At 45.8% G+C, this 27561-nt stretch overlaps 2 protein-coding genes across 2 annotated transcripts in view; one reads left to right on the forward strand and one right to left on the reverse strand.

The window, feature by feature from the left end:
• Nucleotides 1-27561, forward strand: part of MTOR (mechanistic target of rapamycin kinase) — a 123707-nt gene that overhangs the window by 54856 nt on the left and 41290 nt on the right. The gene's annotated exons all lie outside the window — the stretch shown is intronic.
• ANGPTL7 (angiopoietin like 7) lies at nucleotides 46-6130 on the reverse strand. Its single transcript, NM_001014909.1, is given in 5 exon segments — nucleotides 46-1107; nucleotides 1311-1509; nucleotides 2191-2385; nucleotides 2962-3062; nucleotides 5334-6130. Coding segments are annotated over 5 exon segments (1035 nt in total). The 5' UTR covers nucleotides 5704-6130; the 3' UTR covers nucleotides 46-937.

Raw genomic sequence — 27561 nt, forward strand, 5'->3', positions numbered from 1 at the left:
GATTTAAAAGAGTTTATTGTGGAAGGAAGAAAAAAACTGAATGTTGAAAACAAACTACAGTATTTTATTTTTACAAAGCAAAATGCTTATTTATATGCAGCATGAATTATTTATTAACCATGGTGCCATTTACTTTCCTGTTTCAGCCATTTTTTTATAGATGAGATAAAAGAGGAAGCTTTTTGATCCCTTTTCTCATAAAGTAAATAAAAATAGATGTATCTGTATTGACTGAGAAAATTTTAAGTCAGTTTTGTGCGAGTGTCCACAGGGACTTATCTTCCCCTCCAGCTGAGCTCCTGCCAGCACTGGGCTTACTCCCTGCCTCTCAGTGCTGTGCCTGATCCAGGCTGAGCAGGGGAGGTGCTCAGAGACCAGTGCAAGGCCCAGAACCCTGGAGCTTCCTCCGGTCAATTCCAACTTGGGTCCATTCACCTCCAGCCGAACAATTTTTGTCTTTTTTTTAAAAAAAAGTGTGTAGACTGAAGGTAATTTCATTGGGTTTAAAAATAGAAACCCCTCGCCCCCACCACCCCCTTCACTCCTTTCTCTAACACCCAAGAGAATCAAAGCAATATGGTTCATTTTCTGCCCTCACATCACCTCGGCCTCAGGCAAAATGGCTAAAATGAACTCACAATTGTTTTTCCTCCACAGAAAAATTGTGTGGAAAAGAGAAGCTGCTGCTACGTCAGGGATCACAGGCAGGGAGCCCCCTCAGGCCAACCCCCTGAGAAGTGTGTGTTTGGACCTGGTGCATTTGAATACTTCCTCCCACTTACTTTAACATTCTCAGCACCTGTTCTCCTAAGAGACCACCCTCTCCTTGAAGATGATGGGCCACTTCCCGTCCCTCCCCTTTCTAGACTCCCTCCCTCTCCTCTGCCCTTTTCCCAGCCTCTGGTTTCTCCAGTCCTCCTCCAGAGCAGGCCCCTTTCTACGGCTGGAAGTCTTCCGGGCGGATTTTCATCTCCACTCGTTTGAGGGAGTAACTGGAGCCGTGCCAGCCATACCAGGTGATGCCATCCAGGTGCTTGTTGTGCTCCCCGAGGCGATAGTAGACGCCATTGAGGTTGGAGTCTGTGCAGCAGTTGTACCAGTATCCACCTGCGATGGGAAACAGTCAGTCCTCTGGTGTCCTCAGAGACCACTGACACCCTGGGCAGCAGGGATGTACTGAAGCCATTAGGGTCAGTGTCACAAAGGAGTACAAAGCCAGAAAACTGACTGTGCAGCTATAAATCCACTTTCTCCTCCACCAGGACTGTGGCCCTGCCTCTGAACTCCCCACTCCAGACCCCGACTCTCACCTTTGCGGAGCTGGGCACACTTGTCCAAGCAGTTGTCGTTGTCCTTGTCCTTGGTGCTGAAGGCTGTGTTGTTGTGATAGATGAGGGCGTCATTCCCCACGTCGCCGCTGTAGTTCCCCAGGAAGAGGCGATAGCTGTTCAGTTCATTGCCCAGAACAAAGTGGCTGTACTCGGCGTAGCGCATGTTGCCCTCCCAGTCCTGTCAGGGGAGGCAGAGCCTTAGAAAAACTGGCAGGGCCTCCTGTCATACCACCCTGCCCCTCTTCTCTCTCTCTAGCTGCAGCCATATGTCTTCTTACTGCAGGGAACGTAGCAAGACTTTACTTGTCTGTCTCTAGTTTAACACACTAACCTGGGAATCGGACAGCAAGAATCCTAGATCACACTTCCCTCCTGAGTCCCCATATGGCTTGATTAGTCTCTCTTTCTCTTCCCCTTCATTCTCTCTTCCGCTGTCTGTGAAGTATAGACCTGAGTTTTGCTGTATCCTACTCTGAGGTGTCATAAGAGTAACTTGAGAATATAGTGACGCTTCAGGGCCTTTAAGGAAGATCACTAACTGACATCAATAAGGTTTGCTTGCAGAGGTCCTTATATCCCAGGCCAGGGCAGGGAACAGTCTTTCAGCCCAGCTGACTATTGGATTCCTCTGCTCTGGCCTGAGTCTGGCCTCTCCTGTACCTGCAGTCTCACTTTTATGAAAAATACAGGGGTAAAAAAAAAAACCTATTCTTCCTCAACTGTCCTACAACCTGCAAGAAAACCATCATAGCAAGTATCCCAGCCGATGGTGGAAAGGAGTAGGAATGACACCCCGGAGTTGTGCAGAGTTGGGCGTGGCAGCCCTGGTCCAGTCCTGGGGACTGCGCCTTGTGCTCACCTGCATCTCCACACGCAGCCGGGTGGGCCGCCTGGAGAGCCGGTGGATGTGGTCATTCCCCAGCCAGAAGTCCCCACGGATGCTGCCAAAGCCCTGCTTGTACTGCTTCCAGTCCCGGTAGAAGGAGACGAGGCCACTCTTCCGTCTCTGAATGATGGTCCAGCCGCCGCCTGAAGTCTCCATGTCACAGAACACCTGGAACGGAGGGGACGCCCTGGTCAGGACCCGCCGAGACAGGCGACAAGCCTGAGCACGGCTTCTCACCTTCTCTTGCCCCCAGAGTTGATGGACATATGCCCTTCCACAGCCACTGGCTCACTAGGTAGCAATTCTCCCCAGTATTGGCAAGCTGGGCAGGCTGGTGATTTGCTGAGAAAGATCAGAATTGAGGATGAGAGCAAGTGCACGTAGTTTGAAGGGAAAGCATCCAGGTCCTCTGACATGCTCCCTACATGTTCTCTGTTTCTCCTCCCCAAAGAGTAACTGCCGTAGGCCGTGGCGAGACTTCACAGCACGTAGGTTGTGGTGAGAACGTGATCTAACCACATCAGAAGGATTAGTATTTGGTTGGTAGTGATTTGAAGGAGCCAAACAGATGGCTGGACTTTTTCCCCCTGTAAATGGAGTGTTTAGATCGCTCTCTGGTATTTGGTGTGCTTGCGTCCCTGTCTTGAGTTTCCCGCTCTTTAGACTGACTAGCCCTGCTGTCCCCAGCCTTTGAGTAGGTAGAGAAGAGCTGACAACCCAGGCAGTGGGCTGCGACGGCCTCACCTCCAGTTCAGGGCTGCCCAAGAAGTCGTCAGGAGGAAGCTTATATACTCCAGAGATGCGGTAGTTCTTCTGGTAGAGGGATGAGCAGTCGTAGATGGCATCTGCAGGAGTGAGCCACAGGGTGAGCATCCAGGCCCAGGCTCCAGGGCTGGCCGCACCCCTGCTGCATCTACACTGAAAGTTTAAAAGGGAGACTTCCTTCTGCCACAAAATTCATAGGAGTGTTCATTGCTGCCAGTGTCCAGACTTGGGAGACATGGATATCAGGAGATCTGGAATAGGTATGTGTTGGCCTGAATGGTGGTAGGGCTGAGAGGTAGGGAAGCCCTTCACCTGAGTTACACAGCAGTACAAATATGCTTAAGGTTTGTGCTGAAGTAAATTATCCTGCTGTGGTTCTAGGGTATGAATTCTGGAGTCTTTATAATGCGTGAGGGCCACTAACAGATGCTACTGTTTAATGGATTCAGCTTCTGGGACAGCAGACCTCTATTCCCAGAAAAGTCATGAGAATCTCAGAGGGTTTGGTTTTATTGTTTCTCTGTTTGTTTGTTTTGTTGTTTTTCAGAGGTAATGGCTACTGCTTACCAGATCCCTTATTAGCAAAGATTTATAATTTTATCTTCTCCACCTTAATTCAACACTGCTCGACAAATGAAAATGCAAACAGTCTAAGGAACCCCTGCAGGCCTTCTCCTGGCACTGTTATTAAAACAAGGAAATGAGAGCTTTGGGCAGGCTGGCTTTCTCCCTCTGGTTGATTTTAATGTTTCCTCAGTTGCCCTGGGGGCTAGTGCCTTACGAGGGATTGTGTCTCCTGTTCTGAATATCAGAGAGCACTGTGGAAGGGACAGCCTTTCCAAATAGGATCAGAAAGCAGAAACCCTCGCCTGGCCAGAAGATGCTCCCTGCCTCTCTGTCTGGGAGTTCTTTTTTTGGTGATCACTGCACTCAGCCTTCAAGAAGAGGACACGGTTGCAGATGGTGACTCTTCCATGGTGGGAATTGTTTGAGGCAGAGTGCTTTGCAGAGGGGAAATGGGAGACCCTTGTCTTCGCCATCAGAGTTCTTCACTTCCTGTTACTGCTCTCTCCAAGGGGCTAACTCCTTACAGAATGTAAAGGTGCCCCCACATCTGCTAGTAGAGAAGGGAAGTAAGGAATGAGGGCCTGGGCAGTAGAAGGATGAGGCCCGGCAAGGGAGCTGCAGTTGACGCCCAAGAAGCTCCTTGACCTGTTTGGAGGTGGTTCAGGTCAGGTTCCTCTACCTTCCCTGGTCACCTGCATATCTGTTTCGTCTCACAGACCCAAATCAGGACTCACTTGTCTGAAAAATGACCTGAAAATACCTTTCTTGTCCCAAGCTGAGAGTCAGGAAGTACATACTGAGAAAGTGATTTACACAAAATTTTTAGGCTTAATTTCCAGTTAAAACTTTTTCTTCATTTGAACTAAGGATTACCAGTGACTTACTCTGTTCTTGTATCAGTAAGAAGTGACATATCTATTGACTCTGCTCCTCGTAACTAATAATTTGCAGATATTTTCAGAAAACCAAATTTCTGTCTAAACGAATTCACCTGGCCTGTCTGAGCCAAGCTAAGTAGAAACTAAGAATTGTTTTGCAAAAGAAAAGAGTAGTAAACATATCTTACTTTGGGCTTACTAAAAAATGCAAATTTCAGCATTTCGTTTTCCTGTATGACTAGGGACAATTTTGAGATTGTGGGGGAAAAAAAATAGAAATGTAGAATTGAGGAACCTTGAGGAACCAGTCCTTTTTAAACACAAAGGACTCCTTAGATGCCCTGGGCAGTGTCTGTGCACTTAATTCTGAGCCAATGAGAAGAGTGAGATTGGCCAATAGGACAACCAAGTTCCATTATTGCCCAGCCCACTAAATCCCAGGAACCCAAGAAAACTGTTTTTGGTAAAAACTTTGCTTCTAGAGATGTTATGATTTTGGTGTTTGTTCCTCCTTCCTTGGGACTGAGGGGACAGCCAGTCAGCTCTGGGCAAGGAAATGGACTAATCGGGAATATGTGAGCTCTAAGACTTGCTGTGTGACTCTGGGCAGACCACCTGATCTCTCTGTGCTCCAGGATGGCGATTCATACCTTCAGTATGCCGAAACATTGCAGGAGTAAAGAGAGACCTGGGTAAATTTACAGCATCTTAGGAATCAAAAGAAATACTTTGTAAGCCTTTGCAAAAGAGAAACTAGAGCTGGTGGCACATACCCAAGAAACTAAATTCCATGAGCAACCCCAGGGAGCATTCTGACCACATCACCTAGAAGCAGGGCTGCAGACGGGAGGCACTCAGCTGTGTGAGCGGGAGGTGGCGAGCAGCGTGAGGCTGCGTCCTCCTTACCTGCCGAGGTCTGGGTGACCGTCTGCGCTGCCTGCAGCTGCATAATGCCGATCTGGTTGTTCATCTCGGAGTACTTGCTCTCGGCCTCAGTGAGCCGCGTCTCCATGCTCTTGGCGCTGCTTTCCAGCTCCATCACCTGCATGACCACGCTGACCCAATCCCTCTCCTGCTTCTTGCCCAGGTCGCTCAGCAGGCTGCTCAGGTTGGCGATCTGGGCCTGGAGCGCCTTTGCCTCCTCACAGCAGGTGGCTGCGGTGAGCTCTGCTGGGGTCTTGCGCTTAGGGGGCTTCTGTGGCCAAACTGGGTGGCTGACAAAGGCCACGAGGAAAATGCAGAGCCACGCCACGGCCGAGAGAGTCTTTTTCAGCATCTTTCGTGGGCCTGGGTGAGGAAGGAGGTTCTTCCTCGGGGGAACCTAGCTATGCCCAGCTGAGGTGTGCAAAACTGTGGCAGATTAAAACCTAAGACTTTCACTCGTGATGGACTTACCACTTTGCTGTTCTCTCTCTCCTTGCTCTTTCTTAGCCTTTCTCAAAACTCGCGTTTCTGAAAGTGCAGCTCAGTTGGGTAGCCCGTAGCTTTTCTTCCCAAGTCTGAATGCTCAACAAACTGAGCATCTTAAATATTGTTTGCTGCTGCACCTCCACCCCTACCATGGCCGAGCATGGCGCTTTAGCCCCTCCCAGCTCATCTGGGAGGGTCAGGTGCCTGTTGAGTGAAGTCAGTGCAAACTTAGGCCAGAGGAGGGGAGGGGAGAGACAGGGGCGCGTCTTTCTTTCCCTGCCTGCACAGTCTCTGAGCCGAGACCAGAGGGCTGAGTTCGTGTGTTTCCAGTTTTGCCTATTAGATTGTGCCCCTGCCAGCCACTGGCTCAGCTCTATCAGTGAGCAGGGCAGGGTCAGAAGAATTTCCAGATTCCATTCTAAAGGTTACATAACCACGGGGTGAGCACAAGGTAGGCAAAGAGAGTGGGGATAAGACTCTCCACTCACCCCGGGAGACCTGTTAATGCAATCCATGCTGTTTATACGCGGTTCTAGTCTATTTTGGCATCCTTCTGAGTGTGCTTTTAACAAGGCTGGTTATTCCTTTCTCTGATCAGCATTCAGTGTTTTACAAAACCTTCTTTTGGCTAGGATCTAATGCCATCTCTCATTTGAATATTTCCAACCTAGAAAAAGCTTTAGAAATAGGAGGATAGAGTAAAGTTCTTAGGAAGTGAAAAAGGACTTTGTAGTTTGTACTCACAGGGTTTACCCAGTTGTCTGTCTTTTTACATACTTTCTCCTTCAATAAGGAGAGGGTCAGTGTTAGCCTCTTGGCACAGGTGTGTCAGCAATGACAGTGGGGCAGAAACGCAGGGCATGATCCCTACAGGACTTGTTACCTGCGTGGGCATCCGCATGTCCACGGTCTTCAGGCAGATCAAGACACAGGCCCAGCCACAGCCCAGGTTCTGGAAAGTTAAAACATAGAGAAAAGAATCCCCATGGCCTAATAATGCACGTCTAGAGTCTCATTTCCCTTTTCCTGTGGAATATGGTTTCCAGATTCATTATATATGATCTATATCCCTGAAAATAGGGATATTGTAATCTTTTGTGTCCTGTATTTAAAGGAGATTCCTCCTTTGAAAACAAATGGGAAAAAAGACTGGGTTTTCAGCACATTTTAAGTCTTTAAAATGAGCTTTTCACTAAGAATGTAAACAAAGGTCCCTCTCTCTGTACATGGTAACTGTCTTTGGAACATACGCTTGTCATTTCCAGGTACAGTTGTTGTATGTTCTGTGGCTATTCCGTGTGGGCCCTTCACACACAAGCGTGAGGCCTGGCCTCAGGCTCTCCTTACTGCCGTGACCCCCAGAGCCCTTTTCTAGTCAGGGCTTCTGCTTCTCCGAAAGTCATTACTTTTCAGGCAGCTGGAGTTACCAGACACTTTTTTTTTCCCTAGTAAATCAAAAAGGAGGAGTGGATCAGGTGGATCAGGGTTGGTTTGCTTACTGCCTGTCTTCTGTGCCTGCCTAAGAGTGAGGGTGCTGCTGGCGCCCTGTGGCAGTTGTCACTCTGCTCAAAAGGGCTTGTTCAGCATTGGCGCCATCAGCCCACCCCTGCCCTCTCTTGGCATATGTCTGGCCTTAGCTCATGGTGTTCACTTCACTGTGGTGAACCTGGCCACGACCACCAGGTTCACCAGGGTCTGCTAAACTCCACTGGCATCTTCAAGATGATCTCCTACCCAGCAAACGACCCTGAGCTCAAACCATGTGTCACACACTCCTGTGCCGCATCACACGTGACCCTGCCATCTTGGTAGAGAACATCCTGGAAGAAAGGTGCTTTGCAGCTTTCTGGCCAGCTTTCTGTTTATTCTTTCCAGTAGCCACTTCCCCTGCCCAAACAGAAAAATGTTATGAATAGATTTTCATATCTGGGTAGAAAATGAATCAGTTCAGTTCCGTCGCTCAGTCGTGTCCGACTCTCTGCAACCCCATGGACCACAGCGTGCAGGTCTCCCTGTCCATTGCCAACTCCTGGAGTTTACTCAAATTCCCGTCCATCGAGTTGGTGATGCCATCCAACCATCTCATCCTCTGTCATCCCCTTCTCCTGCCTTCAATCTTTGCCAGCATCAGGGTCTTTCCCAATGAGTCAATTCCTTGTATCAGGTGTCCAAAGTATTGGAGTTTCAGCTTCAGCATCAGTCCTTCCAATGAATATTCAGGACTGATTTCCTTTAAGATGGACCGGTTGGATCTCCTTGCAGTCCAAGGGACTCTCAAGAGTCTTCTCCAACACCACAGGTCAAAAAGCATCAGTTCTTCGGTGCTCAGCTTTCTTTATAGTCCAAGTCTCACATCCATGCATGACTACTGGAAAAAACATAGCTTTGACTAGATGGACCTTTATTGACAAAGTAATGTCTCTGCTTTTTAATATGCTGTCTAGGTTGGTCATAGCTTTTCTTCCAAGGAGCAAGTGTCTTAATTTCAGGGCTGCAGTCACCATCTGCAGTGATTTTGGAGCCCAAGAAAATAAAGTCTTCCACTGTTTCCCCATCTATTTGCCATGAAGTGACGGAACCACATTCCACGATCTTAGTTTTCTGAATATTGAGTTTTAAGCCAACGTTTTCACTCTCCTTTTTCACTTTCATCAAGATGCTCTTTAGTTCTTCTTCACTTTCTGCCATAGGGTGGTGTCATCTGCATATCTGAGGTTATTGATATTTCTCCCAGCAACCTTGATTCCAGCTTGTGCTTCATCCAGCCCAGAGTTTCTCATGATGTATTCTGCATATAAGTTAAGTAAACAGGGTGACAATATACGGCCTTGACATACTCCTTTCCCAATTCAGAACCAGTCTGTTGTTCCATGTCCAGTTCTAACTGTTGCCTCCTGACCTGCATACAGATTTCTCAAGAGGCAGGACAGGTGGTCTGGTATTCCCATCTCTTTAAGAATTTTCCACAGTTTGTTGTGGTCCACACAGTCAAAGGTTTTGGCATAGTCAATAAAGCAGAAGTAGATATTTTTCTGGAACTCTCTTGGTTTCTCGATGATGCAAAGATGTTGGTAATTTGATCTCTGGTTCCTCTGCCTTTTCTAAATCCAGCTTGAACATCTGGAAGTTCACAGTTCACGTACTGTTGAAGCCTGGCTTGGAGAATTTTGAGCATTATTTTACTAGTGTGTGAGATGAATGCAATTGTGCAGTAGTTTAAGCATTCTTTGGCATTGCCTTTTTGGGGATTAGAATGAAAACTGACTTTTTCCAGTCCTGTGGCCACTGCTGAGTTTTCCAAATTTGGTGGCATATTGAGTGCAGCACTTTCACAGCATCATCTTTTAGGATTTGAAATAGCTCAACTGTAATTCCATCACCTCCACTAGCTTTGTTCATAGTGATGCTTCCTAAGGCCCACTTGACTTCACATTCCATGTCTGGCTTTAGTCTGGTGATCACACCATTGTGATTATCTGGGTTGTGAAGGTCTTTTTTGCATAGTTCTTCTGTGTATTCTTTTTAAGCACCTCTACTTAATATCTTCTGCTTCTGTTAGGTCCATACCATGTCTGTCCTTTATTGAGCCCATCTTTTTTGTTTTGTTTTTCAATTTTTTTGTGTGTCTTATAAATTTTATTTTTAAACTTTACAATATTATATTAGTTTTGCCAAATATCGAAATGAATCCACCACAGGTATACCTGTGTTCCCCATCCTGAACCCTCCTCCCTCCTCCCTCCCCATACCCTCCCTCTGGGTCGTCCCAGTGCACCAGCCCCAAGCATCCAGTATCGTGCATCGAACCTGGACTGGCGACTTGTTTCATACATGATATTATACATGTTATTGAGCCCATCTTTGCATGAAATGTTCCCTTGGTATCTCTAATTTTCTTGAAGAGATCTCTAGACTTTCCCATTCTGTTGTTTTCCTCTATTTCTTTGTACTGATCGCTGAGGAAGGCTTTCTTATTTCTCCTTGCTGTTCTTTGGAACTCTGCATTCAAATGGGTATATCTTTTCTTTTCTCCTTTGCCTTTCGCTTCTCTTCTATTCACAGTTATTTGTAAGCCCTCTTCAGACAACCATTTTGCCTTTTTGCATTTCTTTTTCTTGGGGATGGTCTTCATCCCTGCCTCCTATACAGTGTCAGGAACCTCTGTCCGTAGTTCTTCAGGCACTCTGAAGTCATTCATATTAGCAACCTGTGGAGTAATCCTTTCCAGGAAAGGTAGGAACTTTTAGCATGAGTACCTCCTCTCTGACATCTCTTTTCTGGAAACTTATTTCTAACATAAGGCATAAAAGTTGGAGACAGAAGCTTTTTTATTTGAAGATTTTCTTAAATTATCTAAACTGCCCAAATCTCAATCCTCCCCCTCCCCCGCCCTGCTCCTTTGAGAAAAATAGCTAATTAGGCATATATCCCATGCCAGAAGATCTATTCTCCAAAACATTCACAACCCTAAATGTCCTAGATTCTGAATTTCTAAAAGAAGGAAAAATAAGTCCTTGTTTTGAGTACAGCTAAGCCAGTAGAGAAAACCAGAACAAATGTGGAAGACTGGAGTGGTTTTCCCTTCTCTGAGAGGCTTTTAATCCTTTCTTTGCCGTTCGGTGAACAAAGTGGCCATAAGAAATGGAAATTAATTAAGAAAATATGAAAAACCTGGGTTGGACACTGTACAGTTTTTCCACTTCTCCATTTTTCTGGTGGTGAAAGAGGGTCAGCTTGGTGCTCCCGGGAAAGATGTTTATAAAAATAAAGCTTATGGGGATTTCCCGGGCAGGCCAGTGGTTAAGACTCTGTGCTCCAAATATAGGGGGCTTGGGTTTAATACCTGGTCAGAGAACTAAGATCCTGCGTGCCACAGGGCACAGCCAAAAAAACCAACCAACCAATCAATCAATCTTACATTCTTGGCTGTGCCACTTGGGCTGGCACCAAGGACTTGGAGGTATCTGAGCAGCCTGGGGAATCCAAAGCTCAGAAGGGCCTAGAGGTGGTCTTTCCTTATACCCCAGTGTGTGGACTTCCTATCTCATTTTCTTGAAAATGTTCCTATTGGAGAGACTCCTTGTTTTTCAGTGTATTCCTGCCCCAGCCTGCTCTTACACCATGCTTCCTGACTGGTGAGGGAGGGACAGCTGCCCTCAGTGCCAGACTCTTAGTTTGTTGAATGAATACATCTCAGAAGAACCTGCCTTGTTCCTAGTTGAATTGTGTGCTCATGGTCATGTTTTACTTCTGAAATCTTCTAATGAGCCACAGCTGCCTTTCTACATGTGGCCATTTAATCCTGACCTATCTACCACTTAGTCCTATTTCTTTCTCAGCACAAAGCCCAGGTGCATCACAGAAGGTATGGCCACCTCTTCCCTAAGCCTCCTAGTAACTGCCTCTCATACCTAGGGTGTGGGCTTCCCACGTGGCACAGTGATAAAGAATCTGCCTGCCAATGCAGGAGACACAGGAGACATGGGTTTGATCCCTGGGTCTGAAAGATCTCCTAGAGAAGGGAATGGCTATCCATTCCAGTATTCTTGCCTGGAAAATCCCTTGGACAGAGGAGCCTGGCAGGCTACAGTCCATGGAGTCTCAAAGAGTCGGACACAACTGAGCTCACACACATGCACCCACGAGTGCACCCTGGACTTAGCAGAAACCATTTCTTTCAGGCCTCCTCTTAGAGGCTACCATGTAATTATAGCGCTTAGCACAAAAAGTCTGTCTCTGACCCCTTTTAGGAATTTGAAGCTTCATGTGTCTCACAGGCTAGTTGGAGAGACAGACGGCTGAACTGCAGGGCTCTTTGACAGGCTGGAGTGGAGGACACAGCAGAGGGGGAATGCCCAACCCAGATGAGGTTCTGGACAGCCCGATACCCAGAGTTTGTGGTGTTTTTGTTTTTATTTTTGTTTTGTTTTTTAAGGAAGAAGTAGCCAGAGATTGGAGAGAACATCCTGAGGCAAAGTGTAGCTGTATGAAAAGCCTGGGCTTATACAATCTAAGTAGTCAAGAGTGGCATGGGGGGCGAGAAGGAAGAGGAGTGGTGGCTGGAATGAAAGCTGGAGGGGTGGAGGGGCACCGGGCCCCCAGGCCCTTGTATTCCAGAGACAGGGGCTGTGGGAGAAAGCCAGGAAGCTTTTACTTCTTGCTTTGTTTTCTTGAGTCTCACCAGAACAGTGGCTCTTTGTAGTTGCCAAACAAGATTTTTAACTGGAAGTTGGTGGCTTAGAACATTGGAATTTCTTAACATTGTAATGCATTCATATTAAATGCCCAGGAGGGCTCATCTGGCTTGAGGATTAAGGAAGCAGTATCTGAAGGACTTCTAAGTCTTAGGTCTAGAATCAGATAAATCTGGGTTCTAATCCCCTCTCATCACTTGATAAGTTATATGACCCCAGGGCAACTTAACCTCTGAGTTGACCACTCTATGAAATGGGATAAAAACTATAACTACTCCTGACTTCCCTGATGGTCCAGTAGTTAGGATTCCATGCTTCCACTGCAAGGGGACCAGGTTCAGTCTCTGGTTGGGAAACTAGGATCCTTCATGCCGTACAGTGTGGCCCCCCCAAAAAATGTTAGTTAAAATTATAACTACTTTGTTTTGCAGGGTTTTTGTGAAGACTAAGTTAAATATAGCAAAAGATTAAAAATAGCTGAGGCATTTTTGAAAAAGAAAAATAAATTTGGAGGCATTACCATACTAGGGTTCAAGATTTATCTTAAAGCTGCAGCCAGTGACTAGGTCAATGTGGTATCGGCACAGGGTAGACGAGCAGATAAATGGAGCAGGTGTGAATGTCCCGCGATAGAGCCGCACATTTGTGAGCTCTTGGTTTATGACAGAAGAGTGAGCTCTGCTGAGTCGACTCCCTAGCCTCGTGGGGGATAAAGGTTCTTGGCCCTCACCCCATACCACACCCAAAACCTCAAGTTCTGGAGATTTACATTATAAATCTGAAAACAGGAGCACTTCCAGAAGATAACATAGGAGATTATTTTCAGCATTTGGGGGATAAGCAAAGATTTCTTAAAGAAGATTTGAAAAACACTAACCATAAAGGAAAACTTTATCAAATGTAATATAGGGAGTCATCTCTTTTCACTGGAAACCATCATGAAGAGAGTGTAAAGGTAATGAGGTATTTCCTGTACATTCCTCTGTGTGTACTATATCCAGAGTATATATAGAACTCTTGTCAAACAAACAGACAAAAAGCAGCCAGTTAAAAAGATGGGCGCAAGATGTGAACAGGACTTATTTCACAAAAGATTATATCCAAAAGGCTGGTCAACACATGAAAAACTGCTCAAGCTCATTAGTCATTATGGAAGCTCAAATTTAAAACTATAAGATGCAACTTACAAAGCAGCCAAAATGGCTAAAAGGGGAAACATTGAATCCCAAGTGTTTACAAACATGTGGAGCGTCTGAGATTCCTGTACCCTCCCACTTACAATGGCCATTTGTCAGTAGCTTCTGAAGCTAAACATGCCCTGAAACCCAGCAGTTCTACTGCGAGGTTTGTTTCCAACGGAAATAGGAGCAAAGACACAAACAAGAATGTTTGTGGTAACGTCAGTAGCCCCAAACTGAGGACAACCTAAAACCTCCATCGACAGTAAGATAGTTCGCTTGTGGTGGGTTCATACAGTGACTATTCAGCAAAAAAAGACAAGCTGCCAGGGCATGCAGCAACGTGGATGTATCTCGTAAATGTAATGACGAGTATTTATATAGAGTTCAAAACCTGGTGAAACTAACGAGTTGGGTCAGGAGTGAGATAGTTGCTACCTCTGAGGATGAGGAGGGAAGCTGTGATGGGAAAAGGCTTGAGTGCTTCTGCGGTGCTGGCAGTGTGTTCTGTTACTTGGTTTGGTTGGTAGTTATAATGGTAACTTCACTTTGTGATAATTTATCAAGCTGTACAATTAAGTGTATACTTTCTTGTATGTTGTACTTCAGTCCGAAAGTTTCTTTAAAAATAGATAATGCCCCTAAAACACTTTTTTAAATTAGATTGACATATAGTTGATTAAAGCGCTGTTGTTATTTTCTGCTTTATACAGAATGACTCAGTTATACATATATGTATTCTTTTTCATATTCTTTTCCATTATGGTTTATCACAGAATATAGACTACAGTTCTATATGGGCTTCCCTCATAGCTCAGTTGGTAAAGAATCCGCCTGTAATGCAGGAGACTCCGGTTCTATTCCTGGGTTGGGAAGATCCGCTGGAGAAGGAATAGGCTATCCACTCCAGTATTCTTGGGCTTCCCTTGTGGCTCAGCTGGTAAAGAATGTGCCCAATGTGGGAGACCTGGGTTCGATGCCTGGGTTGGGAAGATCCCCTGGAGAAGGGAGAGGCTACCCACTCCAGTATGCTGGCCTGGAGAATTCCAGGGACTGTGTTGTCCATGGGGGTCGCAAGGAGTTAGACACGACTGAGTGACTTTCACTCACTCCCTGTGCTATACAGTAGAACCTCGTTTATCCATCCCATATGTAATAGGTTGCATCTGCTACTCCCAATCTCCCAATCTTTCCCTTCCCCAGAACCTCCCCTTGGCAGCCACAAGTCTGTTCTCTATGTCTGTGAGTCTGTTTCCACTTATGTGTGTTGTATTTTAGATTCCATATATACATGTTATCATATTGTATTTGTATTTCTCTTTCTTACTTTCCTTGGGGCTTCCATGGTGGCTCAGATGGTAAAGAGACTGTCTGCAGTGCAGGAGACCCAGGTTCAATCCTTGGGTCAGGAAGATCCTCTAAGAGAAGGAAATAGCAACCCACTCCAGTATTCTTGTCTGGAAAATTCCATGGACAGAGGAGCCTGGCAAGCTACAGTCCATGGGTCACAAAGAGTTGGACATGATGGAGCGACTTCTTACTTCCCTTAGTGTGGTCATCTCTAGGTCCACCCATGTTGCTGCAGGCGGCGTTATTCCATCCCCTTTTATGGTTGAGTAATATTCCATTGCATGCACTATTACATGTATTCTTTATTCATTCCTTTGTTGATAGACGTTTAGGTTATTTCCATGTCTTGGCTATTGTGCATAGTGGTGCTATGAACATAGCGGTGCTTGTATCTTTTCAAATTATAGTTTCATCTGGATATATGCCCAGGAGTGGGGTTGCTGGATCAAATAGCAGCTCTATTTTTAGTTTTTTGAGGAGCCTCCGTACTGTTTTCCATGGTGGCTTTACCAATTTACTTTCCCACTAACAGTGTGAGAGGGTTCCCTTTTCTCCAAACACTCCCTAGCATTTTTTATTTGTAGATTTTTTAATGATGGCCATTCTGACTGGTGTGAGGTGGCACTCTGTTGTAGTTTTGACTTGCATTTCTCTAATAATCAGCAATAATGAGCATCTTTTCATGTGCCTGTTGGCCACTGTATGTCTTCTTTGGAGAAATTTCTATTTAAGTCTCCTGCCCATTTTTCAATTGGGTTGTTTGTTTTTTTGTTATTGAGTTATATGAGCTATAAAACACTTTGAATTGTGTCTGACACATAGTCCGTATCTAGCAAATCTGAAGTAGTATTAATTTAGGTGATGGATTATCATTTCATCAGAAAAACCTCCCTGCCCACTTAAATCTATTTTCCGTCTTTGTGCGTTGTCTTCTTCAGGTGCTTACCTATTTCCATTTGCATTTTGCTTATCTACTTCCCTGACCTGTAAGCTCTGTGAAAGCAGAGACCTGCCCTGGTTTATCTACCACAGTAGATCTAGCATCCAGCACTTAGCACAAAGGCTGGGACAAAAGAGATACTTGCCAATTGTAAGAATGACTTCCCAGAAGAAGATTGTCTCCCGATAAATAAGCATGTGTTGTGGAGGCTTAGTCTCTCTCTCCATGGTCATTGCCAGTCTTCATCATGGTGAGTTCTTCATTGCAGGGCATTGTCTTCTCTCCTGCTTTAACATTTTCTTCCATAGGTTTTAGTTATAGAATCAAAGAAAGTGAGAACTGGAAGAGTTGGGATCATTTGGTTCAGGCTTCTTCTTTTTTAACCAATAACTTAAAGTAGCATCTTTACTGTATAACTTTGTATCTCTCGAAATCATGGATTCACATCTCACCCCCAGTGGCTCAGTGGTCAAGAATCTGCCTGCCAATACAGGAGACACAGTTTCGATCCCTGGGTGGGGAAGATTCCCCAGAGAAGGAAATGGCAACCCACTCCAGTATTCTTGCCTAGAAAATTCCATGGACAGAGGAGAGTGGCGGGCTACTGTCTGTAGGATCACAAAAGAGTTCGAGACTAAAGCAAACAGTGGCAACCTCTTTTGTTACATATGAAGATGAGTGAGAGGGCCTCAGAGCATTTGGGGTAGGGATTTCCCCTCTCCTGTATATTCTGAAGGCCTATGTGAACGGCATATGCAATAGCCTGACCCTGCTTTGGCCTGTCAGTTAACCCTCATCACAGCCTAAGGGGCCACACGCAGAGGTTCATGTGAAGGAGAAAGTAACATGTCGTATATCTGAGCAGCTGTGTTCCCCATAATTAATCCAGGAACCTAACAGATCTTGTTTGTTTCCAAAGAGTAATCACACGCACATTACCTTGTAATTGTAGAAAATCACCCTTCACCAGAGACAGATCCCAGCCAGGGTGCAGGACGAGATGGCAAGTCCACGCGCAGTTGCCCAGGGACTGAGAAGTGTCCCCTTGGCTGGGCCTTAGCTTCCCTGACTTAGGCAGCACTAACGGGAAATGGCCTGTAACTCTCTGAGAATGTTAAAGAAATTGAGCCAGTTTGTGCCTGAGCAACCAGTTAACGGTGAGGGTGACTGGGCTTTACAGCCTACAGACGAGAGGCTGGATGACAAACAAGCCCACTCTGTCTTAACTCTAAACACGTGTTCCCAAGGTGTCTGTCGTGTTGCTTGGAAGCATGAGCCTAGCCTTTACAGTTGTTTCCTGGCTTCCTGAAAAGGTACAGTCTTGTTCTCTTTCCCGCACCTCTGCTGGAAGAGAATACACTCTGTCCAGGGGGTGAGGATTTGCTCAAAGCTCCTCTCTTCTTGGTAAAAACACATTCCAAATGTCTGGATTCATGCTGCCTTCAGAAGTGCCAGTGTTCCTCTAGGAATCTGTACCCTGTAGAAAAGCTCCAGGCAGCAAAGAGGGGGCAGACGAAGGAAACCCTAGTGTAGGCAGAGCACGAGTACAGATTGTATCTTTCTTTCTCAACCCATCTTTTTCTTTAATGCCCTTACATCCAGCCGTTACCCAAGAGGCCAGGTCCCTCACCAGTCACCAGTAGAGCTTAAATTTATTTCTGGCCACTCTGAAGACTTCTTACAGGTTCACTTTACAACAGCTTGCCTCTGTAGAGCATCTTACAAACTCCAAGGAAAACTGCTTTCAGTACAGAAAGCTGGCTGTCAGTGAGGAGCTATACAAAGGGCAGAGATCTGGTGTTTCTCCCAGAGCTGACCAGAAAGACAGAGAGTCTTCCATTGCACCCACGACCATTCTAAAGGGCACAGCGTGCTGCTGCTGTTGTTACTCAGTCACTAAGTTGTGTCCGACTCTTTGTGACCCTGTGGACTTAAGCAGGCCAGGTTTCCCCACCCTTCACTATCTCCCAGAGTTTGCTCAAACTCATGTCCGTTGAGTCAGTGATGCCATCTAACCATCTCATCCTCTGTCACCCCCTTCTCCTGCCCTCAACCTTTCCCAGGATCAGGGTCTTTTCAAGTGAGTCGGCTCTTCCCATCAGGTGGCCAAAGTATTGGAGCTTCAGCTTCAGCAACCCCATGAACACAATGAAAAGCTTGCTGTTGGTTAGTAGTTAACCTCTGCCCTTCCACTGCATCTAGCTCATCCCCAGGAATGGCTAGAGATTTAAAGGGACCACTCTTATGGTGAGTTAGCAAAGGTGCTTCTGATTTTTATGTACCTGTATGATGAGGGGCAGACTACTGGCAATTAAGCTGGGTCATGGTACTCTGAAACCTTGAATCATAAGCTGTATCATGATTTCAGAAATGTTAAGAGTGCATCTTAGAACTGATGAAATACAGTGGGTGCCCCATGGCCGTCTCTGACAGTTTGTCCCAGTGACAGTGAAAAGTGTCAGTGATGACACCATTGGTCTCTCGAGCTTCTTTTGGACATCTCACTGGCTGTAAATCTTGATGATTCAGTTAGTGTGTTGTAGTCCTCATCTGTCAGCTCTTCCTTACCAGGAAGGTAGGCATATTTTCCTTTTCCCGATTCTAGAACGGGCATCAGTATTTCTACAGTGTGGCCTCACTCTACCAGAGCACAGGGCCAGGGCACATCTCCTTACACAGTTATAAGTGAGGAGAGTTCAGAGCTGCCAAGTCCCTGGATGCCAGCTCATTTAATTTTTGTTTCCCAACTTCATCCACATAATAGCCTGAGTCAGAGCTCTTGGACACGCAGCAGCCAAGAAATCAGGATGGATTTTTACCCAAAATATCTCCTCTATTTTGAGTCAAAGTAGTTGAAAATAAGTTTTGGGTTCCGTCTGTCAACCCTCCCCACTTTGTTCTGTTTCCCTGACAGCTTCTTCTCCCTAATGTTCTCTCTCAGATCTCTTCATTTCATTCTGGATATGAAGAAGCAGAAAGGAGGAGAAAATCCTCCAGGCCTCACCAGAAAAGAAGCAGTGCTCATTGTTGTAGAATAAAAAGATAATGGCCAATTTGTCAAGAAGTGTTGACAAGAAAGATAAAGTTGGAAGTAATTAACTGGCTGACACGCTGGGAGTGATGTGCCTGCCAGTGGCTCCCTAAATCAGCCAGAGCCTTGGAAATGTGACAGCCATTCATCATTTTTACAACACGCCTCTGACAGGCCCCTGGGTTGCAAACCTGGCCAGCACAAATCGTGTGCTTTGACACTCCAGGGCTCTGCGGCTTCTCAGTGCCTCATGCTGGTTGTGCTAGGGCATTTAGGCCCCGTTTATCCAGCCAGGGGGTGCTGGAAGTGATGAGTGAAATGGGACAGCTTGTCCAGCTTATTGCTGGACCCTGTGTCCATCCTCTGGGTGGCTGCTCTGATTCCCAGGGGCAAGCCTACAGACATCTGCAGGACGAATCCCCTGTGAGCTCCTGCCACACCTTGGTGGCTTAGCTAGTGCTGCTCTCACCCGGCCACAAGGGTGTGCCCAAGAGACTGGTTTAGACATAAGATCCAGCGCAGGACATTTTCTTACACAGCTGTTAAAAAGTTTTTGTGAAGGCTCCGGATAAAGTGGGAAATGCCTGTGTCATGTAAAAAAGCAGAATACAGTACTATATCATCACTCTGACTAGCACTATGTCTAAAATATGCATTTATACAGAATATACATAGGCAAAAGTATCATTTTGATATCGTGAACTCCCACTCCAATTTTTTAAATTAAAAAATGTCTTATATATATATACACAGACACAGACACACACACACACACCTCCCGCTACCAGTATTGAAAGGGGCTTTCCAGGTGATGCTAGTGACGTAGAACCCATCTACCAATGCAGGAGATGTAAGAGACGTGGGTTCAATCTCTGGGTTGGGAAGATCCCCTGGAGGAGGGCACGGCAACGCACTCCAATATTCTTGCCTGGAGAATCCCATGGATAGAGGAGGCTGGTGGGCTACATAGAGCCCATGGAAGAGCCAGACACAACTGAAGCAATTTAGCACATATGCACCAGAATTGAAAAGATAGGAATTTTTTTCTCTCCTTTCCCTAATCTGCACTTGTTAGCTTCTGTCTTCTAAATTCTTTTTGCTTTTCATTTTTGGCTGTGCACGGGCTTTCCCCAGTTGTGGAGAACAGGCACTACTCTAGTTGCAGTATGCAGGCTTCTCATCGAGGCAGCTTCTCTTGTGGTGGTGCACAGGCTCAGCAGATGTGGTACCCGGGCTTGGTTGCCCCGAGGCATGTGGACTCTCCCTGGACCAGGGACCAAACCTGTGCCCCCTGCATTGGTAGGTGGATTCTCTTTTGTTTCCTTCAAATTTATTTATTTTTTTAATTGGGGGATAATTGCTTTATACTGTTATTTGGTTTCTGCCATACATCAGCATGAATCAGCCATAGGTATACATATGAACCCTTCCTCTTGAAACTCCCTCCCACCTCATCCCAGCCCTCTTGGTTGTCACACAGCTCTGGGTTGAGCTCCCTGTGTTATACAGCAACTTCCCATTAGCTATCTATTTTACATTATAGTAATGTATATATTTTAATGCTACTCTCAATTCATCCCACCCTCTCCTGCCCCTGCTGTGTCTGTAAGTCTCTTCTCTGTGTCTGAGTCTCTGTTCCTATCCTGCAGATGTGTTCATCAGTACCAGTTTTCTAGATTCCATATATATGCATTAATACATGATAGTTGTTTTTCTGACTTACTTCACTCTGTATAACAGGCTCTAAGTTCATCCACCTCACTAGAACTGACTCAAATTCATTCCTTTCTATGGCTGAGTAATATTCCATTGTATATATGTACCACAACCTCTTTATCCACTCATCTGTTACAGACATCTAGGTTGCTTCCATCCCTTGGCTGCTGTAAATAGTGCTGCAGTGAACACTGGGGTGCATCTGTCTTTTTCAGTTATGATTTTCTCAGGGTGTATGCCCAGTCGTGGGATTGCTGGGTCATATGGTAGTTTTCTTCTTAGTTGTTTTTTTTTTTTTTAAAGAAATCACCATACTGTTATCCAAATAGATGGATTCTTAACCACTGGGCCAAAAGAGAAGTCCTGTCTTTTTTATTTTTAAGGTCCCACTTTCTCACATACAGATCTGGCAAGTCTTCTAGGTACTATGACAGACATGTCACTTATACCGTGACCAGACAAAGGAAAAAGTGGAGACAAGTCAGAACTCTTCACCCTTAATCCACTCTGGGGTAAGGCGTCAGGAGCCCATTTGATGCCGAGGCAGCCCACCTCTCTTGTATCACATTCTTTTTGTCTTCGTGCCTTAGGCCCCCAAGAGTTCCAGGGACACCAAATGTCCCAGCTTTGAAACCTTCTAACAAGGCCAGCCTCCACTTTTTTAATGTTTAGAAGAGAAGTAAAGTTACTTTTCCTAAGTTCTTGGAGCAAGAAAGGAAAGTTTGACCTGCCAGATCCTGGGTGCTATCTTCACAACCTGACTGTGACTTTAAGTGAGGGAACTGTAACGCCTGCCGGTTCCCTCTGCTCTCCCTGCCACCTGCTTTTTAGCTGCCCCACTGCCTTTCTCTGGCGTGCATTTTAGACGTTCTTACCTTGCCTTCTGTCTTCACTGCTGTCCTGCTCAAAAAGGCACTGTCATCCCCTTGAGCTCCCCAGAGCCCCAGGGAGCTGCCTCATGATAATAGCAGGGCCCGACAAACCCTGGATCTTCCTGACTCTGTACAGGAATCAAGCAGTTGTGTTTCTAATCACCCATTGGACACAGAGATGAATCTTGGTGCTAGAAAAAGTGACAGGGATGGTCTGAAGCAGCTACTGGTTCTAAGAGAGAAATAAGAAAGATACAGCTTGATTCAGCGTAAAATGGGTCCCACTGGCCTCACAACTTGGCTGGTCACGAACTCCTCAGCGAGACCTGCCGAGGTCCCTTGTCAACTGTGTTGCGTGTCACCAGCCCAGCACTGAGGGAATTCAGAGAATTCTTCCTTGACAGGAAACCAAATAAAATGCAGACGGTAGTCTGCACTAGAAATAGACAGGAGAGAGAAGGCCCAGAGCCATTTGGGAAGCCAGTGCATGACATTCTCATAAATTCCTGACAGGAGCACCAGGAAGCCTGAGTAGTCCCCCAGATGCCACTGCAGACGCTCCTCGTGTGACTGGCTTTGCTGTGGGTTCCGGCTAGTGTTGAGTGCGCCTGCGTCACTTTGCTCTTAGTAGCCAAAGGTCACCAAGGCTGAGAGATGGGGTCGATGACCAAATGAACTCTACCGGGAGGAATTCCCAGGCCAGAGGATTTTGGATTTGACGTCAGTCCAGAAGCCTGTGGAACAGTGACTTAGGAGACGATAGAGTTCCTCAGGTTTCCCTTCCAGTGGTAGGAATGGCATTTGGATGGTGAGCCAGCGACCCCCCTATTGGTTTGCTAACAAGTTGGGGTTAGAACCTGGAGCAGTTCATGATCTACCCTTTGTTCAGGAGCATCCTCAGTGATACTGGTCGCCACTTGCCTGTGGAAAGCCCTGAGGAAGAGCTCAAAAGGGAGAGTCATGGGAAAGCAGACAGGCCCTGCACCGAGCACTCGCTTCTCATCCATCACTCTTGACAGGAAACCCACCAAGGCAGTGAGAAGCTCCCTCATGCCTGAGCTCCTTGCTCGCTTACACACTTTCCCTACATTTGGAAAGAGATTTTCAGATAGTGAAGAAAAGATGCCTGGGGTAATCTGTGTAGTATAGAAGACAATGAGGCCATTTCTTATTGTTAATTTGACTCAATTCTAGAAAGTGCTTCCCTCACTTGTGAATTTTCCCAGTTTCAAGCTCTTCAACTCAGCTTCCTTTAATAAAAATTAAATCTTGGAATAGGAGAGGGGAGGTGGGCATGAATGAGTGAATATGTCTGAATAATTGCCTTTTCCCTTCTTGACATCCTAATTCATTGAGTTTTCCTGTCTTCATTGTATTTCTAACACCAGGTTCATTTGTGGGCTCAGCGTTTTATTCTGTGGGTAGGCAGCTTCTGTTTGCTGTATAGATTCGCAACTATATGAAACCTCAACTGGTTTTTCTCACTGGGATATGAAGTAAAATATAAATATACCACGACACTGATGCTGAAGACAGCAGCTAAGCCATCTTAGCCTTCTGGCCTCAGTGGGCATGGAGAGGAGATAGGCCCTGTGGTCGACTGTCATCTCTATGTTGTTGTGGGCATATTACTGTCGAAGCTTCCCTCTCTCTAAACTTGTTTGTCAGCCCAACCAGCGTCAGTGAGGTCTGGTTTGTGTCGTTAAGCATTCCTCTGCTGTTGGGCTAAGCTTTGAACAGTTTGCCCTTTATAAGCCTCCAGCGTTAATAGGGAAAGACTCCAGGGTACACACGGGAACGTTTATAGAACAGGCTGTGGAAGACTCCCAGCTGCCCCGTAAATGAGAGCTCCTCATCAGGGGGACTTCTGAGCAAAGGTGATCTCTGCACGTGAGTCACACATACTGTCTCTCCCTTCAGTGTCATAAAAGCACATCTGAGTTTCAACAGGGAGTATCTCAAAGGATGGTCTTGTGTCACCCAAGTAGGCAGGCAACAGGGGACTTAGTAGCTGGGAACTGCTGCATTTCCGTGGAGGCTTACTTATGCCCCACTTCACAGCCTGGACTCTGTCTGTATGCCTGGCAGCCTCAAACAAGCGCCCCAGAAAAATCCGCTGTGGCTGCATGGGGACTGTCCGGCTTACTTATGCCCCACTTCACAGCCTGGACTCTGTCTGTATGCCTGGCAGCCTCAAACAAGCGCCCCAGAAAAATCCGCTGTGGCTGCATGGGGACTGTCCTCCTGGGAGGCATGGAGGCAGTGGCTTCTGAAGGGAAATCAAAAATAGGGAATGGGAGGGACTTCCCTGGCAGTCCAGTGGTTACGACTTCAGCTTCCAGAGGGCTCGGGTTCAATCCCTCCTTGGGGAACTAAGATCCCAGAGGGTAGGTGATGCAGCCAAAAAAAAAAACAAAACAAAACTAGGGAATGGCAGCTTAGGGGTCAGAGCAGGGTGTCAACCACAGTATGAGTGAGGAGGCTAAAGTGAAGTGCAGTAGGGCTCCTGTCCTGTATGGTGAATTGCATGTGGAATTAGCTCATGGAGACGTCCTTGCCCTGCTTCCATCTGTTCCCTGCTTTCAGTCACTTACTTCACATATACTTGCTTGGTGCCCACTGATGCGGGGAGTAGACAGCTGACACACTTTCCTCCTCCTGCAGAGCTGTACCCTTAGTTATTACTTGAGATCCTTTTAAACGTACAGTTTTGAAGTGAAAGGATAGCCCTCGGGGCTACAGCTTCTTTCTATGCAAAATGGAAATGTTAATAGTAGTGTCTACTTCGTAGGGTTAAGAGATCATGGATCAGCAGTAGTCAGCACAGTGCCTGGCACCTACAGAGCTCTCAGTAAATTTAGGTATCTTGTTGTTGCTAAAATCCTTGGCCTCACATGATGAAGTGCCAGAAGCCGTGGAGGAGGGATAAAAAGTTAAGATCTTAAATAAGGTGGCGGACTCTCTGAAGCACTGAGAGAATCTACAGATCCTCAGCCCTGCACTTGTGTCCTCCAGCAGCCTTGCAGGCACATGTGGAAGACTCCCTGGGGGGAAAAGAAGAGAGAGGTGCATTAGGGAGAAAGTTCTGTGGGAAAGAAGAATGCAAACAGGAGAAAATTAACAGGGAGAGAACAGCCAGTTAACTTGAAATCTCTCCTCTCTGAACAGTTGACTGTAGGTGCATACGGTCTCCTTTCTTTCGGGTCCTCAAACCAGAACTTAATTTATCAAAGGGACCCTTTTTCTCTGCTCACGCTCCTTTTTCATGGGTATGTTTTAGTCCATTTAGTCAAAGTTGTCGTTTTTCAGTGACTGTCCTTACGGTTGGACAAGAGCTTAGCTTGCATGGCAAGCTGTATGCCCAGTTTTCCTGACCATTGATGGAGGGCTGGTCAGTAAGTCCTCAATGAGCCCAACCCCTCTCCTTCCCACAGGGCTCTGTCTGCATCCTCACCTGCCTCCACACATACTCAAGTGGGAAGTACTATACAGGTGTCTTATTTGAACTTGCTCTTAAAGGAGTTGGGGCCATGTGATGAGTTTTCTTGTCACATTTGCAAAGCTATGTTGGTCTGTCCTTAGAGGAGGTAGGTCAAAGTCATTGCAATAGTAAGGTAAAATCTGTATTTCTCCTCTGAGGTCTCTACAACTTCCTGATTTTGATCAGTTTCTTGTAAAATTCTCCTTTTTATGTATAATGAGTAGGAGAGTGAAGGGGGAAATGGCTTTCGCTTGCTTTTGTTTTTGTTGCTTTATCCCAGAGGAAGGCGAGTTTTGGTAATGTTTATAAATTGATCTTGAAAATAGAATATGTTCCAGAACATGAGATTGGAAGACAGTTCTTAGAACTCCTGGGCTTTTTATGTCTGATTCTTAGAGTTAACTTTTTTTGGTTCAGGCAAAGAACACTTTCCGTATCTTTCTCATCAAAATACTTTATATTCCTACCAGGGCCATCCCAGTAGTCCACATTAGGACTCAAAGTAGTATATAGACTATATCATTATAGATAGTTACATATGATATATTACATATTTCAGTATGAAAGTGTTAATCGCTCAGTCGTGTCTGACTCTTTGTGACTCTATGGACTGTAGCCCGCCAGGCTCCTCTGTCCATGGGATTCTCCAGGCAAGAATACTGGAGTGGGTAGCCATTCATTTCTCCAGGGGATCTTCTCAACCTAGCTATTGAACATGGGTCTCCCACATTGCAGGCAGATTCTTTATCGTCTGAGCTACCAGAGAAGCCCAGTATAATATATCATAAGTAATATGTAGAATATATACTGGATTTCTTATTTCCTGTCTTCTTATACTGCCAAATCTTTACTTGGGCTCAAGGAATTAGATGATCACAAATATATATACCCAGTAGTATTGATTACTAATACAGTTTGCACAGCCCCACATAAGTGAGAACAAAGTTAAGAACTTGACTTTTGAGGCCAAGAGGAATAGGAAACTGCCTGACAGTGAGCATGCAGTGGAGGGAGTCCCTTCGGACTCAGATTTTCATTCTCAGCTTTGAACTCTCACAGGGCTGCCTAAAGAAAACCATGACATTACAGCATCACTTTGAAATTAAAAATATTTCTGAATCCTGCAGCAGAAAGCTATGGAAAACATTCAGGTTCAGTGCTTTGCTTGGGACCCGCTCAGAAGCGCCAAAGAGTCTGTGCAGTAGATTCCACACAAGGTGACCCGTCTCCTCCTGTAAGTAAAGGAGAAGGGCGTCTGTACAGCTACTTTCACCTCTGGTTGCAGAGCCTGGACCTTGAGCTTGGAGCCCACTCGAATAGTCCTGTTCAAGATGGAACTTGCATGGATGGTTGCCTAGTGCTGGCTCAAGTCTGAACATTCAGTTCAGTTCAGTTCAGTCGCTCAGTTGTGTCCGACTCTTTGCAACCCCATGAATTGCAGCACACCAGGCCTCCCTGTCCATCACCATCTCCCGGAGTTCACTCAGACTCATGTCCATTGAGTCAGTGATGCCATCCAGCCATCTCATCCTCTGTCGTCCCCTTCTCCTCCTGCCCCCAATCCCTCCCAGCATCAGTCTTTTCCAGTGAGTCAACTCTTCACATGAGGTGGCCAAAGTACTGGAGTTTCAGCTTTAGCATCATTCCTTCCAAAGAAATCCCAGGGCTGATCTCCTTCAGAATGGACTGGTTGGATCTCCTTGAAGTCCAAGGGACTCTCAAGAGTCTTCTCCAACACCACAGTTCAAAAGCATCAATTCTTCGATGCTCAGCTTTCTTCACAGTCCAACTCTCACATCCATACATGACCACAGGAAAAACCATAGCTTTGACTAGACGGGCCTTTGTTGGCAAAGTAATGTCTCTGCTTTTGAATATGCTATCTAGGTTGGTCATAACTTTTCTTCCAAGGAGTAAGCGTCTTTTAATTTCAGTCACCATCTGCAGTGATTTTGGAGCCCCCCCCCCAAAAAAAAAATAAAAGTCTGAACATTAGACATATGTTTTTTCTGTACTCAAACATATAAGTAAGATTCCAGAAGCTTCTATCCTTGGACTAAAACAGATGAAGGAAGAAGCACATATAAGAACCTGTTTATATGCTTAATTTCATATCCATTATTTCATTTGATTCCCTAAAGAATGCCGTGAAGGAGACAGTAAGATTGCTTCAGGTTGTATGGAGACTGTCCCCGTTCATGTGGGCCTTGGGGAAAGTCACTGCCCTCCCAGGCCTCTGTCTCCCCAGGAGTAAAACAGGCCTAATAATACCCTTCCCTACCCACTCTCTCAGGGATGCATGAGGTCAGAGGAGCAATAGATTGGAAAGATTGTTTGAGATGTGATTTGCAAACATGAGGCATTCGATTATTACTTTCACAAATGTTAACTTTTCTAGTTCATCAGATTTCTGGGCAGTTACCTCTCAGTTTTATTGGAAGAAATGTGGTGGAATTTGAATTTTTAAAAATAGTATTTTATAACACCAATCTCTTGCCATATTACCACGTTGAACCCACATCCTGGAATTTCCCAAAACCACTTAAAAATTAATTTGAGTCCAGTAGACAGTTTGTCCTTAGGGCAGTAAATTAGATCCTAGCTTGTTAAACCAGTCTGGACTCCCAAGCTGGTCTGTCACATTTTGCTCCCTACCTGTGAACAGACACGGTCATTATTATCCTATAGTTTTCTCAGGCCTGCTCCCTCTCTCTTTTCCTTCCTTCCCATAACTCAGGCTCATGTTTAGTGTAGGGTTAGCTGCTCTTTACCTCCCTGTTGGAACTAGGGACTGAGCCTTGCAGCTCCTCTCCATTTCAGGATGTCTTCACAGCCTCTCTGATGAACCAACTCCAGGCGGCAAGCCTTCCAGCTTTTCTGCCTAGTTGCCCCAATATAGTTACAGTCCTCCAGCCCCAACTGCCCTTAGGATGACATCAGCAGCATTGTGTGTGGTTATGAA

This window comes from Bos taurus, chromosome 16, assembly GCF_002263795.3.
Source record: "Bos taurus isolate L1 Dominette 01449 registration number 42190680 breed Hereford chromosome 16, ARS-UCD2.0, whole genome shotgun sequence".
Classification (NCBI taxonomy): domain Eukaryota; kingdom Metazoa; phylum Chordata; class Mammalia; order Artiodactyla; family Bovidae; genus Bos; species Bos taurus.